Source organism: Phyllobates terribilis, unplaced genomic scaffold (assembly GCF_046119375.1).
Source record: "Phyllobates terribilis strain yellow unplaced genomic scaffold, ASM4611937v1 Scaffold_3__8_contigs__length_932513732, whole genome shotgun sequence".
In the NCBI taxonomy this organism is placed as follows: Eukaryota; Metazoa; Chordata; class Amphibia; order Anura; family Dendrobatidae; genus Phyllobates; species Phyllobates terribilis.
In genome coordinates this window covers 137,484,711-137,507,007 of record NW_027362763.1, presented here as the reverse complement: position 1 = coordinate 137,507,007, position 22,297 = coordinate 137,484,711, and the positions used below count along the sequence as shown (strand labels likewise).

The 22,297-nt window shown below is 39.3% G+C and overlaps 1 protein-coding gene across 1 annotated transcript in view; it reads left to right on the top strand.

Moving 5' to 3' along the window:
• GREB1 (growth regulating estrogen receptor binding 1) overlaps positions 1–22,297 on the top strand; it is a 223,965-nt gene that overhangs the window by 114,580 nt on the left and 87,088 nt on the right. The window contains exons 8-9 of the mRNA XM_073674150.1: positions 20,181–20,306; positions 21,591–21,734. Coding sequence (XP_073530251.1) covers positions 20,181–20,306; positions 21,591–21,734 — 270 coding nt within the window. The remainder of the gene's footprint in view (positions 1–20,180; positions 20,307–21,590; positions 21,735–22,297) is intronic.

Below are 22,297 nucleotides of genomic sequence, written 5' to 3'. Positions count from 1 at the left end.
GAAGTCATAGTATAGAGATAATAAACACAGTGGTCTCACAGTACAGAGATAATAAACACAGTGATGTCACAGTACAGGGATAACAAACACAGTGATGTCACAGTAAAGAGATACTACACACAGTGATGTCACAGTACAGGGATAATACACACAGTGTTGTCACAGTACAGGGATAACACACACAATGATGTCACAGTACAGAGATACTACACACAGTGATGTCACAGTAAAGAGATAATAAACAGTGATTTCACAGTACAAGAATAATACACACACAGTGATGTCACAGTAAAGAGATACTACACACAGTGAAGTCATAGTATAGAGATAATAAACACAGTGGTCTCACAGTACAGAGATACTACACACAGTGATGTCACAGTACAGGGATAATACACACAGTGATGTCACAGTACAGGGATAATACACACAGTGATGTCACAGTACAGAGGTACTACACACAGTGATGTCACAGTACAGGGATAATACACACAGTGATGTCACAGTACAGAGATACTACACACAGTGATGTCACAGTACAGGGATACTACACACAGTGATGTCACAGTAAAGAGATACTACACGCAATGATGTCCCAGTAAAGAGATAATACACACAGTGATGTCACAGTACAGAGATAATAAACACAGTGATGTCACAGTACAGAGATACTACACACAGTGATGTCACAGTACAGAGATACTACACACAGTGATGTCACAGTAAAGAGATACTAAACACAGTGATGTCACAGTACAGAGAGAATAAACATGGCGATGTCACAGTGCAGAAATAATACACACAGTGATGTTACAGTACAGGGATAATAAACACAGTGATGTCACAGTACAGAGATAATAAACACAGTGATGTCACAGTACAGGGATAATACACACAGTGATGTCACACTACAAGGATACTACACACAGTGATGTCATAGTATAGAGATAATAAACACAGTGATGTCACAGTACAGGGATAATAAACACAGTGATGTCACAGTACAGGGATAATACGCACAGTAATGTCACAGTACAGGGATAATACACACAGTGATGTCACAGTACAGGGATACTATACACAGTGATGTCACAGTACAGAGATAATAAACAGTGATGTCACAGTACAGGGATAATAAACACAGTGATGTCACAGTACAGGGATAATAAACACAGTGATGTCACAGTACAGGGATAATACACACAGTGATGTCACAGTACAGAGATAATAAACACAGTGATGTCACAGTAAAGAGATGCTACACAGTGATGTCACAGTATAGGGATAATAAACACAGTGATGTCACAGTAAAGAAATACTACACACAGTGATGTCACAGTACAGAGATACTACACACAGTGATGTCACAGTACAGAGATAATAAACACAGTGATGTCACAGTAAAGAGATACTACACACAGTGATGTCACAATATAGAGATAATAAACAAAGTGATGTCACAGTATAGAGATACTACACACTGTGGTGTCACAGCACAGGGATAATACACACAGTGATGTCACAGTACAGAGATACTACACACAGTGATGTCATAGTATAGAGATACTACACAGTGATGTCACAGTACAGAGATAATAAACACAGTGATGTCACAGTACAGAGATAATACACACAGTGATGTCACAGTACAGTGATAATACACACAGTGATGTCACAGTACAGAGATACTACACACAGTGATGTCACAGTACAGAGATACTACACACAGTGATGTCACAGTACAGAGATAATAAACACAGTGATGTCACAGTACAGAGATAATAAACACAGTGATGTCACAGTACAGAGATAATACACACAGTGATGTCACAGTACAGGGATAATAAACAGTGATGTCACAGTACAGATATACTACACACAGTGATGTCACAGTACAGAGATAATAAACACAGTGATGACACAGTATAGGGATAATACACACAGTGATGTCACAGTAAAAAGATACTACACAGTGATGTCACAGTACAGAGATACTACACACAGTGATGTCACAGTACAGGGATAATACACACAGTGATGTCACAGTAAAAAGATACCACACACAGAGATGTCACAGTACAGGGATAATAAACACAGTGATGTCACAGTACAGGGATATTACACAAAGAGATACTACACACAGTGATGTCACAGTACAGAGATACTACACACAGTGATGTCACAATATAGAGATAATAAACACAGTGATGTCACAGTACAGGGATAATACACACAGTGATGTCACAATATAGAGATAATAAACACAGTGATGTCACAGTACAGAGATACTACACACTGTGGTGTCACAGCACAGGGATAATACACACAGTGATGTCACAGTAAAAAGATACTACACACAGTGATGTCACAGTACAGAGATACTACACACAGTGATGTCACAGTACAGAGATACTAAACACAGTGATGTCACAGTAAAGAGATACTACACACAGTGATGTCACAATATAGAGATAATAAACAAAGTGATGTCACAGTATAGAGATACTACACACAGTGATGTCATAGTACAGAGATACTACACAGTGATGTCACAGTACAGGGATAATACACACAGTGATGTCACAGTAAAGAGATACTACACACAATGATGTCACCGTACAGGGATAATATATAGTGATGTCACAGTACAGGGATAATATATAGTGATGTCACAGTTCAGGGATAATATATAGTGATGTCACAGTACAGGGATAATACACACAGTGATGTCACAGTACAGTGATAATACACACAGTGATGTCACAGTACAGAGATACTACACACAGTGATGTCACAGTACAGAGATACTACACACAGTGATGTCACAGTACAGGGATAATACACACAGTGATGTCACAGTAAAAAGATACTACACACAGTGATGTCACAGTAAAAAGATACTACACACAGTGATGTCACAGTAAAAAGATACTACACACAGTGATGTCACAGTACAGGGATAATACACACAGTGATGTCACAGTACAGAGAGAATAAACATGGCGATGTCACAGTGCAGAAATAATACACACAGTGATGTCACAGTACAGAGATAATAAACACAGTGATGTCACAGTACAGGGATAATAAACAGTGATGTCACAGTACAGGGATAATAAACACAGTGATGTCACAGTACAGGGATAATACGCACAGTAATGTCACAGTACAGGGATAATACACACAGTGATGTCACAGTACAGGGATACTATACACAGTGATGTCATAGTATAGAGATAAACACAGTGATGTCACAGTACAGAGATACTACACACAGTGATGTCACAGTACAGGGATAATACGCACAGTAATGTCACAGTAAAGAGATAATAAACACAGTGATGTCACAGTACAGGGATAATAAACAGTGATGTCACAGTACAGAGATACTAAACACAGTGATGTCACAGTACAGAGAGAATAAACAGTGATGTCACAGTACAGAAATAATACACACAGTGATGTCACAGTAAAGAGATACTACACACAGTGATGTCACAGTACAGAGAGAATAAACACAGTGATGTCACAGTACAGAGTTAATAAACACAGTGATGTCACAGTACAGAGTTAATAAACACAGTGATGTCACAGTACAGATATACTACACACAGTGATGACACAGTATAGGGATAATACACACAGTGATGTCACAGTAAAAAGATACTACACACAGTGATGTCACAGTACAGAGATACTACACAGTGATGTCATAGTACAGAGATACTACACAGTGATGTCACAGTACAGGGATAATACACACAGTGATGTCACAGTAAAGAGATACTACACACAATGATGTCACCGTACAGGGATAATATATAGTGATGTCACAGTAAAAAGATACTACACACAGTGATGTCACAGTACAGAGATACTACACACAGTGATGACACAGTACAGGGATAATAAACACAGTGATGTCACAGTATAGAGATAATAAACACAGTGATGTCACAGTACAGAGATACTACACACAGTGATGTCACAGTACAGAGATACTACACACAGTGATGTCACAGTATAGGGATAATACACACAGTGATGTCACAGTAAAAAGATACTACACACAGTGATGTCACAGTACAGAGATACTACACACAGTGATGACACAGTACAGGGATAATACACACAGTGATGTCACAGTACAGGGATAATACACACAGTGATGTCACAGTACAGAGGTACTACACACAGTGATGTCACAGTACAGGGATAATACAGTTATGTCCCAGTAAAGAGATACTACACACAGTGATGTCACAGTACAGGGATACTACACACAGTGATGTCACAGTAAAGAGATACTACACGCAATGATGTCCCAGTAAAGAGATAATACACACAGTGATGTCACAGTACAGAGATAATAAACACAGTGATGTCACAGTACAGAGATACTACACACAGTGATGTCACAGTACAGAGATACTACACACAGTGATGTCACAGTACAGAGATACTACACACAGTGATGTCACAGTAAAGAGATACTAAACACAGTGATGTCACAGTACAGAGAGAATAAACATGGCGATGTCACAGTGCAGAAATAATACACACAGTGATGTCACAGTACAGAGATAATAAACACAGTGATGTCACAGTACAGGGATAATACACACAGTGATGTCACACTACAAGGATACTACACACAGTGATGTCATAGTATAGAGATAAACACAGTGATGTCACAGTACAGGGATAATACACACAGTGATGTCACAGTACAGGGATAATACACACAGTGATGTCACAGTACAGGGATAATACACACAGTGATGTCACAGTACAGAGATACTACACACAGTGATGTCATAGTATAGAGATACTACACAGTGATGTCACAGTACAGAGATAATAAACACAGTGATGTCACAGTACAGGGATAATACACACAGTGATGTCACAGTACAGTGATAATACACACAGTGATGTCACAGTACAGAGATACTACACACAGTGATGTCACAGTACAGAGATAATAAACACAGTGATGTCACAGTACAGAGATAATAAACACAGTGATGTCACAGTACAGAGATAATACACACAGTGATGTCATAGTATAGAGATACTACACAGTGATGTCACAGTACAGAGATAATAAACACAGTGATGTCACAGTACAGAGATACTAAACACAGTGATGTCACAGTACAGAGATACTACACACAGTGATGTCACAGTACAGAGAGAATAAACAGTGATGTCACAGTACAGAAATAATACACACAGTGATGTCACAGTAAAGAGATACTACACACAGTGATGACATAGTATAGAGATAATAAACACAGTGATGTCACAGTACAGAGTTAATAAACACAGTGATGTCACAGTACAGGGATAATAAACAGTGATGTCACAGTACAGATATACTACACACAGTGATGTCACAGTACAGATATACTACACACAGTGATGACACAGTATAGGGATAATACACACAGTGATGTCACAGTAAAAAGATACTACACAGTGATGTCACAGTACAGAGATACTACACACAGTGATGTCACAGTACAGATATACTACACACAGTGATGACACAGTACAGGGATAATACACACAGTGATGTCACAGTAAAAAGATACCACACACAGAGATGTCACAGTACAGGGATAATAAACACAGTGATGTCACAGTACAGGGATATTACACAAAGAGATACTACACACAGTGATGTCACAATATAGAGATAATAAACACAGTGATGTCACAGTACAGGGATAATACACACAGTGATGTCACAATATAGAGATAATAAACACAGTGATGTCACAGTATAGAGATAATAAACACTGTGGTGTCACAGCACAGGGATAATACACACAGTGATGTCACAGTAAAAAGATACTACACACAGTGATGTCACAGTACAGAGATACTACACACAGTGATGTCACAGTACAGAGATACTAAACACAGTGATGTCACAGTAAAGAGATACTACACACAGTGATGTCATAGTACAGAGATACTACACAGTGATGTCACAGTACAGGGATAATACACACAGTGATGTCACAGTAAAGAGATACTACACACAATGATGTCACCGTACAGGGATAATATATAGTGATGTCACAGTACAGGGATAATATATAGTGATGTCACAGTTCAGGGATAATATATAGTGATGTCACAGTACAGGGATAATACACACAGTGATGTCACAGTACAGAGATACTACACACAGTGATGTCACAGTACAGATATACTACACACAGTGATGACACAGTACAGGGATAATACACACAGTGATGTCACAGTAAAAAGATACCACACACAGTGATGTCACAGTACAAAGATACTACACACAGTGATGTCACAGTACAGGGATAATACACACAGTGATGTCACAGTACAGAGATAATAAACACAGTGATGTGACAGTACAGGGATAATAAACAGTGATGTCACAGTACAGGGATAATAAACACAGTGATGTCACAGTACAGGGATAATACGCACAGTAATGTCACAGTACAGGGATAATACACACAGTGATGTCACAGTACAGGGATACTATACACAGTGATGTCATAGTATAGAGATAAACACAGTGATGTCACAGTACAGAGATACTACACACAGTGATGTCACAGTACAGGGATACTATACACAGTGATGTCATAGTATAGAGATAAACACAGTGATGTCACAGTACAGAGATACTAAACACAGTGATGTCACAGTACAGAGAGAATAAACAGTGATGTCACAGTACAGAAATAATACACACAGTGATGTCACAGTAAAGAGATACTACACACAGTGATGTCACAGTACAGAGAGAATAAACACAGTGATGTCACAGTACAGAGTTAATAAACACAGTGATGTCACAGTACAGAGTTAATAAACACAGTGATGTCACAGTACAGATATACTACACACAGTGATGACACAGTATAGGGATAATACACACAGTGATGTCACAGTAAAAAGATACTACACAGTGATGTCACAGTACAGAGATACTACACACAGTGATGTCACAGTACAGAGATAATAAACAGTGATGTCACAGTACAGGGATAATAAACACAGTGATGTCACAGTACAGGGATATTACACAAAGAGATACTACACACAGTGATGTCACAGTACAGAGATACTACACACAGTGATGTCACAGTACAGGGATAATACACACAGTGATGTCACAGTAAAGAGATACTACACACAATGATGTCACCGTACAGGGATAATATATAGTGATGTCACAGTACAGGGATAATACACACAGTGATGTCACAGTACAGGGATAATACACACAGTGATGTCACAGTACAGTGATAATACACACAGTGATGTCACAGTACAGAGATACTACACACAGTGATGTCACAGTACAGAGATACTACACACAGTGATGTCACAGTACAGGGATAATACACACAGTGATGTCACAGTAAAAAGATACTACACACAGTGATGTCACAGTACAGGGATAATACACACAGTGATGTCACAGTAAAAAGATACTACACACAGTGATGTCACAGTACAGGGATAATACACACAGTGATGTCACAGTAAAAAGATACTACACACAGTGATGTCACAGTACAGGGATAATACACACAGTGATGTCACAGTACAGAGAGAATAAACATGGCGATGTCACAGTGCAGAAATAATACACACAGTGATGTCACAGTACTGAAATAATACACACAGTGATGTCACAGTAAAGAGATGCTACACAGTGATGTCATAGTATAGAGATAATAAACACAGTGATGTCACAGTACAGAGATAATAAACACAGTGATGTCACAGTACAGGGATAATAAACACAGTGATGTTACAGTACAGGGATAATAAACACAGTGATGTCACAGTACAGGGATAATAAACACAGTGATGTCACAGTACAGGGATAATACACACAGTGATGTCACAGTAAAGAAATACTACACACAGTGATGTCACAGTACAGAGATACTACACACAGTGATGTCACAGTACAGAGATACTACACACAGTGATGTCACAGTACAGGGATAATACACACAGTGATGTCACAGTACAGAGATACTACACACAGTGATGTCACAGTACAGGGATAATACACACAGTGATGTCACAGTAAAAAGATACTACACACAGTGATGTCATAGTATAGAGATACTACACACAGTGATGTCACAGTACAGAGACAATAAACACAGTGATGTCACAGTGCAGGGATATTACACACAGTGATGTCACAGTAAAGAGATAATAAACACAGTGATGTCACAGTACAGAGATAATATACACAGTGATGTCACAGTATAGAGATAATAAACACAGTGATGTCACAGTATAGAGATAATAAACACAGTGATGTCACAGTACAGAGATACTACACACAGTGATATCACAGTACAGGGATAATACACACAGTGATGTCACAGTATAGAGATAATATACACAGTGATGTCACAGTATAGAGATAATAAACACAGTGATGTCACAGTATAGAGATACTACACACAGTGATGTCACAGTATAGGGATAATACACACAGTGATGTCACAGTAAAAAGATACTACACACAGTGATGTCACAGTACAGAGATACTACACAGTGATGACACAGTACAGGGATAATACACACAGTGATGTCACAGTAAATAGATACTACACACAGTGATGTCACAGTACCGGGATAATATATAGTGATGTCACAGTACAGGGATAATACACACAGTGATGTCACAGTAAAAAGATACCACACACAGAGATGTCACAGTACCGGGATAATATATAGTGATGTCACAGTACAGGGATAATACACACAGTGATGTCACAGTAAAAAGATACCACACACAGAGATGTCACAGTACAGAGATAATAAACACAGTGATGTCATAGTATAGAGATAATAAACACAGTGATGTCACAGTACAGGGATAATAAACACAGTGATGTCTGTCACACTGTCACAGAATACTGGAGGTAGGGGGCCTAAGCTGACCCTAAGCTGGGACCCTGACTAACCCCTCAACCTGGAGGTACTGTTAAAGGTACAGAGGTCCAGGCCGCCAGCGTAACCCCTACCTCCTGAGGATCCCTGCACCTAAGTAATCTAGTCCTGAGAAGGACCCCGATCACAACAATAGGGAACCAGAAATAATATGCCCACACACAGTATTTAGACGAACGAGACAGTACAAGGGAAAAACCAAAACCACCTTGCATACAACTTCTACACAACTACAACAGAGGGAACACCAACGGGAAAGGAGATAAATGATAAAGCGAGGAAAGGGAAAAAACACTTCCAAATGCACTTATCTCAGCAACTCCAAACACCACGATCCGCTCTGTAAGTCAGAATGAAAAGCTTTCACCGACACCTCCCAAACAGACCTGCAGGAATATAAAGGAGTCTCACTAAAGAAGCATTGATTGCAGCTGGGCGAGGCTGGACCTCAGCTAGCCCAGAGAGAGAGAGAATTAACTCCTACACTGCCGAAAAAACACAAAGCACCAACAAGTCAGCTGCGAGAAGTCAGGCTGTGTACTCGTGACGATCTTCGTGGCAACACACCCGTGACAATGTCACAGTACAGGGATATTACACACAGTGATGTCACAGTAAAGAGATACTACACACAGTGATGTCACAGTACAGAGATACTACACACAGTGATGTCACAGTACAGGGATAATACACACAGTGATGTCACAGTACAGGGATACTACACACAGTGATGTCATAGTATAGAGATAAACACAGTGATGTCACAGTACAGGGATAATACACACAGTGATGTCACAGTAAAGAGATACTACACACAGTGATGTCACAGTACCGGGATAATATATAGTGATGTCACAGTACAGGGATAATACACACAGTGATGTCACAGTAAAAAGATACCACACACAGAGATGTCACAGTACAGAGATAATAAACACAGTGATGTCATAGTATAGAGATAATAAACACAGTGATGTCACAGTACAGGGATAATAAACACAGTGATGTCTGTCACACTGTCACAGAATACTGGAGGTAGGGGGCCTAAGCTGACCCTAAGCTGGGACCCTGACTAACCCCTCAACCTGGAGGTACTGTTAAAGGTACAGAGGTCCAGGCCGCCAGCGTAACCCCTACCTCCTGAGGATCCCTGCACCTAAGTAATCTAGTCCTGAGAAGGACCCCGATCACAACAATAGGGAACCAGAAATAATATGCCCACACACAGTATTTAGACGAACGAGACAGTACAAGGGAAAAACCAAAACCACCTTGCATACAACTTCTACACAACTACAACAGAGGGAACACCAACGGGAAAGGAGATAAATGATAAAGCGAGGAAAGGGAAAAAACACTTCCAAATGCACTTATCTCAGCAACTCCAAACACCACGATCCGCTCTGTAAGTCAGAATGAAAAGCTTTCACCGACACCTCCCAAACAGACCTGCAGGAATATAAAGGAGTCTCACTAAAGAAGCATTGATTGCAGCTGGGCGAGGCTGGACCTCAGCTAGCCCAGAGAGAGAGAGAATTAACTCCTACACTGCCGAAAAAACACAAAGCACCAACAAGTCAGCTGCGAGAAGTCAGGCTGTGTACTCGTGACGATCTTCGTGGCAACACACCCGTGACAATGTCACAGTACAGGGATATTACACACAGTGATGTCACAGTAAAGAGATACTACACACAGTGATGTCACAGTACAGAGATACTACACACAGTGATGTCACAGTACAGGGATAATACACACAGTGATGTCACAGTACAGGGATACTACACACAGTGATGTCATAGTATAGAGATAAACACAGTGATGTCACAGTACAGGGATAATACACACAGTGATGTCACAGTAAAGAGATACTACACACAGTGATGTCACAATATAGAGATAATAAACAAAGTGATGTCACAGTATAGAGATAATAAACACAGTGATGTCACAGTACAGAGATACTACACACTGTGGTGTCACAGCACAGGGATAATACACACAGTGATGTCACAGTAAAAAGATACTACACACAGTGATGTCACAGTACAGAGATACTACACACAGTGATGTCATAGTACAGAGATACTACACAGTGATGTCACAGTACAGGGATAATACACACAGTGATGTCACAGTAAAGAGATACTACACACAGTGATGTCCAGTACAGGGATAATAAACACAGTGATGTCACAGTACAGGGATAATACAAACAGTGATGTCACAGTAAAGAGATACTACACACAGTGATGTCACAGTACAGAGATAATAAACACAGTGATGTCACCGTACAGGGATAATATATAGTGATGTCACAGTACGGGATAATAAACACAGTGATGTCACAGTACAGGGATAATATATAGTGATGTCACAGTTCAGGGATAATACACACAGTGATGTCACAGTACAGGGATAATACACACAGTGATGTCACAGTACAGTGATAATACACACAGTGATGTCACAGTACAGGGATAATACACACAGTGATGTCACAGTACAGAGATAATAAACACAGTGATGTCATAGTATAGAGATACTACACACAGTGATGTCACAGTACAGAGATAATAAACACAGTGATGTCACAGTACAGGGATAATAAACACAGTGATGTCACAGTACAGAGATAATAAACACAGTGATGTCACAGTACAGGGATACTACACACAGTGATGTCACAGTACAGGGATACTACACACAGTGATGTCACAGTAAAGGGATAATAAAAACAGTGATGTCACAGTACAGGGATAATGTATAGTGATGTCACAGTACAGGGATAATAAACACAGTGATGTCACAGTACAGGGATAATATACACAGTGATGTCACAGTACAGGGATAATACACAGTGATGTCACAGTACAGGGATAATACACACAGTGATGTCACAGTACAGGGATAATACGCACAGTAATGTCACAGTAAAGAGATACTACACACAGTGATGTCACAGTACAGAGATAATAAACACAGTGATGTCACAGTACAGAGATACTACACACAGTGATGTCACAGTACAGAGATACTACACACAGTGATGTCACAGTGCAGAGATAATAAACACAGTGATGTCACAGTACTGAAATAATACACACAGTGATGTCACAGTAAAGAGATGCTACACAGTGATGTCATAGTATAGAGATAATAAACACAGTGATGTCACAGTACAGAGATAATAAACACAGTGATGTCACAGTACAGGGATATTAAACACAGTGATGTTACAGTACAGGGATAATAAACACAGTGATGTCACAGTACAGGGATAATACACACAGTGATGTCAGTAAAGAAATACTACACACAGTGATGTCACAGTACAGAGATACTACACACAGTGATGTCACAGTACAGGGATAATACACACAGTGATGTCACAGTACAGGGATAATACACACAGTGATGTCACAGTACAGGGATGCTACACACAGTGATGTCATAGTATAGAGATAAACACAGTGATGTCACAGTACAGGGATGCTACACACAGTGATGTCATAGTATAGAGATAAACACAGTGATGTCACAGTACAGGGATAATAAACACAGTGATGTCACAGTACAGGGATAAAACACACAGTGATGTCACAGTTAAGAGATACTACACACAGTGATGTCACATTATAGAGATAATATACACAGTGATGTCACAGTATAGAGATAATAAACACAGTGATGTCACAGTACAGAGATACTACACACAGTGATGTCACAGTACAGAGATACTACACACAGTGATGTCACAGTATAGGGATAATACACACAGTGATGTCACAGTAAAAAGATACTACACACAGTGATGTCACAGTACAGAGATACTACACACAGTGATGTCACAGTACAGATATACTACACACAGTGATGACACAGTACAGGGATAATACACACAGTGATGTCACAGTAAATAGATACTACACACAGTGATGTCACAGTACAGGGAAAATATATAGTGATGTCACAGTACACTGATAATACACACAGTGATGTCACAGTAAAAAGATACTACACACAGTGATGTCACAGTACAGAGATACTACACACAGTGATGTCATAGTATAGAGATAATAAACACAGTGATGTCACAGTACAGAGATAATAAACAGTGATGTCACAGTACAGGGATAATAAACACAGTGATGTCACAGTACAGGGATAATAAACACAGTGATGTCACATTACAGGGATATTACACACAGTGATGTCACAGTAAAGAGATACTACACACAGTGATGTCACAGTACAGAGATACTACACACAGTGATGTCACAGTACAGGGATAATACACACAGTGATGTCACAGTATAGGGATACTACACACAGTGATGTCATAGTATAGAGATAAACACAGTGATGTCACAGTACAGGGATAATCAACACAGTTATGTCACAGTACAGGGATAATACACACAGTGATGTCACAGTAAAGAGATACTACACACAGTGATGTCACAATATACAGATAATAAACAAAGTGATGTCACAGTATAGAGATAATAAACACAGTGATGTCACAGTACAGAGATACTACACACTGTGGTGTCACAGTACAGGGATAATACACACAGTGATGTCACAGTAAAAAGATACTACACACAGTGATGTCACAGTACAGAGATACTACACACAGTGATGTCACAGTACAGAGATACTACACACAGTGATGTCACAGTACAGGGATAATACACACAGTGATGTCACAGTAAAGAGATACTACACACAGTGATGTCACAGTACAGGGATAATAAACACAGTGATGTCACGGTACAGGGATAATACACACAGTGATGTCACAGTAAAGAGATACTACACACAGTGATGTCACAGTACAGAGATAATAAACACAGTGATGTCACCGTACAGGGATAATATATAGTGATGTCACAGTACGTGATAATAAACACAGTGATGTCACAGTACAGGGATAATATATAGTGATGTCACAGTTCAGGGATAATACACACAGTGATGTCACAGTACAGGGATAATACACACAGTGATGTCACAGTACAGTGATAATACACACAGTGATGTCACAGTACAGGGATAATACACACAGTGATGTCACAGTACAGAGATAATAAACACAGTGATGTCATAGTATAGAGATACTACACACAGTGATGTCACAGTACAGAGATAATAAACACAGTGATGTCACAGTACAGGGATAATATATCGTGATTTCACAGTACAGGGATAATAAACACAGTGATGTCACAGTACAGGGATACTACACACAGTGATGTCACAGTACAGGGATACTACACACAGTGATGTCACAGTAAAGGGATAATAAAAACAGTGATGTCACAGTACAGGGATAATGTATAGTGATGTCACAGTACAGGGATAATAAACACAGTGATGTCACAGTACAGGGATAATACACAGTGATGTCACAGTACAGGGATAATACACACAGTGATGTCACAGTACAGGGATAATACACACAGTGATGTCACAGTACAGGGATAATACACACAGTGATGTCACAGTACAGAGATAATAAACAGTGATGTCACAGTACAGAGATAATAAACACAGTGATGTCACAGTACAGGGTTAATACACACAGTGATGTCACAGTACAGAGATAATAAACACAGTGATGTCACAGTACAGAGATAATACACACAGTGATGTCATAGTATAGAGATACCACACACTGTGATGTCACAGTACAGGGATAATACTCACAGTGATGTCACAGTACAGGGATAATACACACAGTGATGTCACAGTACAGAGATAATAAACACAGTGATGTCACAGTACAGAGATAATAAAAACAGTGATGTCATAGTATAGAGATACTACACACAGTGAGGTCACAGTACAGGGATAATAAACACAGTGATGTCACAGTACAGAGATACCACACAGTGATGTCACAGTACAGGGATAATACAGTGATGTCACAGTAAAGAGATACTACACACAGTGATGTCACAGTACAGAGATACTACACACAGTGATGTCACAGTACAGGGATAATACACACAGTGATGTCACAGTACAGGGATATTACACACAGTAATGTCATAGTATAGAGATAAACACAGTGATGTCACAGTACAGAGATAATAAACACAGTGATGTCACAGTACAGGGATAATACACCCAGTGATGTCACAGTAAAGAGATACTACGCGCAGTGATGTCACAGTGCAGAGATAATACACACAGTTATGTCACAGTATAGAGATAATAAACACAGTGATGTCACAGTACAGACATAATAAACAGTGATGTCACAGTACAGGGATAATGCACACAGTGATGTCACAGTACAGGGATAATACACACAGTGGTGTCACAGTATAGAGATAATAAACATAGTAATGTTACAGTACAGGGATAATACACACAGTGATGTCACAGTATAGAGATAATAAACATAGTGATGTCACAGTACAGGGATAATACACACAGTGATGTCACAGTATAGAGATAATAAACATAGTGATGTCACAGTACAGGGATAATACACAGTGATGTCACAGTGCAGGGATAATACACACAGTGATGTCACAGTACAGGGATAATATATAGTGATGTCACAGTACAGGGATAATAAACACAGTGATGTCACAGTACAGAGATAAACACAGTGATGTCACAGTACAAGGATAATAAACACAGTGAGGTCACAGTACAGGGATAATGAACACAGTGATGTCATAGTATAGAGATACTAGACACAGTGATGTCACAGTACAGCGATAATAAACACAGTGATGTTACAGTACAGGGATAATACACACTGATGTCACAGTACAGAGATAATAAACACAGTGATGTTACAGTACAGGGATAATACACACAGTGATGTCACAGGAAAGAGATACTACACACAGTGATATCACAGTACAGGGAAAATATATAGTGATGTCACAGTACAGGGATAATAAACATAGTGATGTTACAGTACAGGGATAATATATAGTGATGTCACAGTACAGGGATAATACACAGTGATGTCACAGTACAGGGATAATATATAGTGATGTCACAGTTCAGGGATAGTATACACAATGATGTCACAGTACAGGGATAATATATACTGATGTCACAGTACAGGTATAATACACACAGTGATGTCACAGTACAAGGATAATATATAGTGATGTCACAGTACAGGGATAGTATACACAGTGATGTCACAGTACAGGGATAATATATAGTGATGTCACAGTACAGAGATAATAAACACAGTGATGTCACAGTACAAGGATAATAAACACAGTGATGTCACAGTACAGGGATAATAAACACAGTGATGTCATAGTTTAAAGATACTACACACAGTGATGTTACAGTACAGGGATAATACACACAGTGATGTCACAGTAAAGAGATACTACACACAGTGATGTCATAGTACAGAGATAATAAACACAGTGATATAACAGTACAGGGATAATACACACAGTGATGTCACAGTACAGGGATAATAAACACAGTGATGTCACAGTACAGGGATAATACACACAGTGATGTCACAGTACTGGGATAATATATAGTGATGTCACAGTACAGAGATAATAAACACAGTGATGTCACAGTACAGAGATAATAAACACAGTGATGTCATAGTATAGAGATAATAAACACAGTGATATAACAGTACAGGGATAATACACACAGTGATGTCACAGTACAGGGATAATACACACAGTGATGTCACAGTAAAGAGATACTACACACAGTGATGTCATAGTACAGAGATAATAAACACAGTGATATAACAGTACAGGGATAATACACACAGTGATGTCACAGTACAGGGATAATACACACAGTGATGTCACAGTACAGTGATAATACACACAGTGATGTCACAGTACAGGGATAATACACACAGTGATGTCACAGTACAGAGATAATAAACACAGTGATGTCATAGTATAGAGATACTACACACAGTGATGTCACAGTACAGAGATAATAAACACAGTGATGTCACAGTACAGGGATAATATATCGTGATTTCACAGTACAGGGATAATAAACACAGTGATGTCACAGTACAGGGATACTACACACAGTGAGGTCACAGTACAGGGATAATAAACACAGTGATGTCACAGTACAGAGATACCACACAGTGATGTCACAGTACAGGGATAATACAGTGATGTCACAGTAAAGAGATACTACACACAGTGATGTCACAGTACAGAGATACTACACACAGTGATGTCACAGTACAGGGATAATACACACAGTGATGTCACAGTACAGGGATACTACACACAGTGATGTCATAGTATAGAGATAAACACAGTGATGTCACAGTACAGAGATAATAAACACAGTGATGTCACAGTACAGGGATAATACACACAGTGATGTCACAGTAAAGAGATACTACGCACAGTGATGTCACAGTGCAGAGATAATACACACAGTTATGTCACAGTATAGAGATAATAAACACAGTGATGTCACAGTACAGACATAATAAACAGTGATGTCACAGTACAGGGATAATGCACACAGTGATGTCACAGTACAGGGATAATACACACAGTGATGTCACAGTATAGAGATAATAAACATAGTAATGTTACAGTACAGGGATAATACACACAGTGATGTCACAGTATAGAGATAATAAACATAGTGATGTCACAGTACAGGGATAATACACACAGTGATGTCACATTATAGAGATAATAAACATAGTGATGTCACAGTACAGGGATAATACACAGTGATGTCACAGTCCAGGGATAATACACACAGTGATGTCACAGTACAGGGATAATATATAGTGATGTCACAGTACAGGGATAATAAACACAGTGATGTCACAGTACAGAGATAAACACAGTGATGTCACAGTACAAGAATAATAAACACAGTGAGGTCACAGTACAGGGATAATGAACACAGTGATGTCATAGTATAGAGATACTACACACAGTGATGTCACAGTACAGCGATAATAAACACAGTGATGTTACAGTACAGGGATAATGCACACAGTGATGTCACAGGAAAGAGATACTACACACAGTGATATCACAGTACAGGGAAAATATATAGTGATGTCACAGTACAGGGATAATAAACATAGTGATGTCACAGTACAGGGATAATATATAGTGATGTCACAGTACAGGGATAATATATAGTGATGTCACAGTACAGGGATAATAAACATAGTGATGTCACAGTACAGGGATAATAAACACAGTGATGTCACAGTACAGGGATAATATATAGTGATGTCACAGTTCAGGGATAGTATACACAATGATGTCACAGTACAGGGATAATATATACTGATGTCACAGTACAGGTATAATACACACAGTGATGTCACAGTACAAGGATAATATATAGTGATGTCACAGTACAGGGATAGTATACACAGTGATGTCACAGTACAGGGATAATATATAGTGATGTCACAGTACAGAGATAATAAACACAGTGATGTCACAGTACAAGGATAATAAACACAGTGATGTCACAGTACAGGGATAATAAACACAGTGATGTCATAGTTTAGAGATACTACACACAGTGATGTTACAGTACAGGGATAATACACACAGTGATGTCACAGTAAAGAGATACTACACACAGTGATGTCATAGTACAGAGATAATAAACACAGTGATATAACAGTACAGGGATAATACACACAGTGATGTCACAGTACAGGGATAATAAACACAGTGATGTCACAGTACAGGGATAATACACACAGTGATGTCACAGTACTGGGATAATATATAGTGATGTCACAGTACAGAGATAATACACACAGTGAGGTCACAGTACAGGGATAATATATAGTGATGTCACAGTACAGGGATAGTATACACAGTGATGTCACAGTACAGGGATAATAAACACAGTGATGTCACAGTACAGGGATAATACACACAGTGATGTCACAGTACAGGGATAATATATAGTGATGTCACACAGATAATAACCACAGTGATGTTACAGCGATAAACACAGTGAACTTATGATGATGTCACAGCAAATGTCTAATGACAATTCCAATACCTTCCCCCTTTTCCACATCTATGTATTGCACTCTAGGCAGACTTGCACTCCTCACCCTGGTGAACCTTTTGACTCCAATTCAACATTGTTGTTGCTCCACTTTATGGAGTGATTTGCACCTTTTTAGTTGCTTTACTATTTGCGCCTTACTTTCTATACGTTTTGTGCCACTTTTTAAGTTATCTTTCTTTTTAAATCTTTTTATTATTCTTCCTCGACAACTTTGCTGATGCCGATGTTTTAGATAGATTCATGAAATGTGACTTTTACTACATGTCACATTTTTTGGCACATCTCACTCCAGTCCTCCCTGGAGTCAGGTCTCAATTTAGTGAAATTTTGCCACTTTTTAAAGGATTTGCGACTTTTGGTGCTGAAAAGTCTCAAAAAACAATTAAAAACTGAAATACAGAGCATTTTTGATTTTGCGGCAAATTCATAGGCTGCGTGTGTCATTTTGAAGAATTTGAGGCAAAAAACATCAGCGAATACAACAAACAAAAAAAAAATAAAATTAACTTCAGTAAATCGCAAATGATGAATCTGGCCCTATACGTGTAGTATTCTTATATAGGCACCATGGTCCCTAGTCATCATTGCGTTTCTGACAGTTTTTTGGCGCAAACAGCTCTCAATTAGTGAATTTGCAACAAATTCATCAAACTATTTGCGCATTTTTTAAAGTTGTCTTTTGTGGATTTGTTTTTTACGTCAATTTGGCTTTTACAGATGTTTTAGGCAGATTCATAAAATGCGACATTTTTTTTAAAAGTCGCAAAGTTTGGTGCTACTCTTTTCAAGTCCAGGACCTCCTGTAAAAATCCTACTTTATCATCTAAGTGGGTCTATTCACTTCAATGGAAAATGTGTAATACTATATTTCTCCTGCGGGGGTGCTGCAGGGAAACTAAACATTTTATCACAAATTGTAACATAATTACAGCTGATTGCTAAGGGATCCCAGCAGCAGGACACCCTGTGATCAGCTTATAATTATAGGCCCTGTCTAATCAAATGTGTCTGTCAAAGGTGGAAAACCTTTTTTACAGGGTTAACTTTAGTATATATTGACCTTGGATCATAGCTGGATCTCCATCATGCTTTTATAACAAACTTGTTTTTTTTTCTTTTTATCTGTTTCTCTTCGTTTTAAGGAAACGTTACCAACTCTGGCCCACCCAAGAAACGACACAAAGGATGGTCCCCAGACTACCCCTCTTCCACAGATGCTAACCATCCACAAAACAACTATCAAAATACAAGTAGCTACGGAAAAGTGGGTAAGTAAACTGAATCAGATTCATAGATTAGTATAAGGGTATGTAAACATAGAGATTTTTGAGGAGGTTTTGGAGCAGAAATTGGGTGGAAACTGAGTGGAAAGTCTCCAAATCCTCCTTCAAATCTCAAATCCTCCTCATAAATTTGGAGGTCCTGCTCAGTTTCTGGTCCGAAAACTGCAAAAAACTCAGAGAGCACATAGCCTAAGGATTTGTGCGCATGGAGTTTTTCAAGGAATTTTTGGAGCAGAAACTGAGTGGAAACTTTCCAAATCCTCCCTCAAAACACCTCAAAAACTTTGAATCTCCGCTCAGTTTCTGCTCTGAAAACGCAGCAAAAAGACTCCGTACTTGCAAACACTTTGGCCAAATTCAGACATCCATGAAACACGGTCCGTGTATGGATCACGATGCCCTGACTGACTGCGGGTGTCCTGGCCAGAACTTGACAGCCTCATAGACATATACTGTATGAGGTTGTCAAGGTTGGATCAGGAGAACCAAGGCCAGTCAGTGCACAGCACACAGACAGAAGCAGCATCAGCAGTATTGAGCAGTGCGGCTGTGAATTCAGATCTGAAAATGCAGGAAAACGACTCTGTACGTGCATACACTTTGGCCAAAATCAGACATCCATGAAACACGGTCTGTGTACAGATCAGATGCACTCACTGGCTGCAGGTGTCCTGGCCAGACCTTGACAGCTTCATAGACATAAACTGTATGAGGATGTCAAAGTTGGATCAGGAGAACCAAGGCCAGTCAGTGCATAGCGCACAGACAGAAGCAGCAACAGCAGTATTGAGCAGTGCGGCTGTGAATCCAGCACTGACATGAAATACATTTTCTAAAAGCTGCCTCCTCGCTTTTCTTCTCCATAGAATATAATAGGCTGTGTAACAGGACATCTCACTGTTCTGGCAGTCTGTCTTGTTTTGACAAAGATGGATTTGAGCTATTTTTCAGATGCTAGGGGAAGAAGTGGCTCATAAGTGGAGACAGTAAAAAATGTCTCTAATAAGATATATATTTCTTATATCCGCCTGTATGTACTCTTGATTTATGCCAAGTTTGTTGAAACGACAACGACTCTTTAATAGGTCGAATTAATGGGTCCCATAAGGCCCAGCCTTTTCCTCTCAGCCTATTTCTGTGTATTTTTGACAGATGGAGCAGGATAACCTTTGAGATTTTTTTTAACAGTGACTCTTGTGATAATGTTTTCTAAAAATTCGAATTTTTATTTTTACGTGAAATGTAATGATGATTTCTTGTGTTTTTTAGATACCACAGGTCAGCTGAGTATCACAGTGCCACAGACCACCGCTGCCAGCCCTCCATCCGCTCCTCTGGTGGCCACCGGAGAGTCTGTCTCCATCCCGGACAACCTTCTGAAGACATGCATGATTACACCAGTCATTTTTAAAGGTAAATATCTGAAGAATAATCTGGACTGTAACACATTTCCACAATGTCGCATGTCTGTATTTGGTTCTAGGAAGGAAAATTTTAAAATGTAGGGTGTTCAATGGCAGGAACAAATAGAAGTAGTCTTCTTGTCATGGACACGCTATGCACGGACAGGCGCATTATTCCTTGTCGCCCCAGTGTCTCTAATAAAAAAGAAAGTCAAGCAATTTTTCATACTGTCTTGAATAAAAATTTCCTACTGTTTTGTGTATGCAGCTCCTATATACTTCTCTGTGACTCCATGGTTACAGAAAAAAAAACAACAGTAGAGATAGAGAAGTGTGATCCATCACTGCACAGAACACATTTCCTCCACAGTCCAGTGGTGCCGGCTTTACACCACTCCATCCGACACTCAGCATTGTGCTTGGTGATGTAAGGCTGCATGCAGCTGCTCGGATATGGAGCTCCTGGCAGGGGGCGCAGTGTTTGTGCTTATTTTCTACCACAGGACGTTTGGACTCTGCAGTTATGGAGTCAGCAGATCGTTGGTGACTTTTCTGCCCTCTACTCCTCAGCAT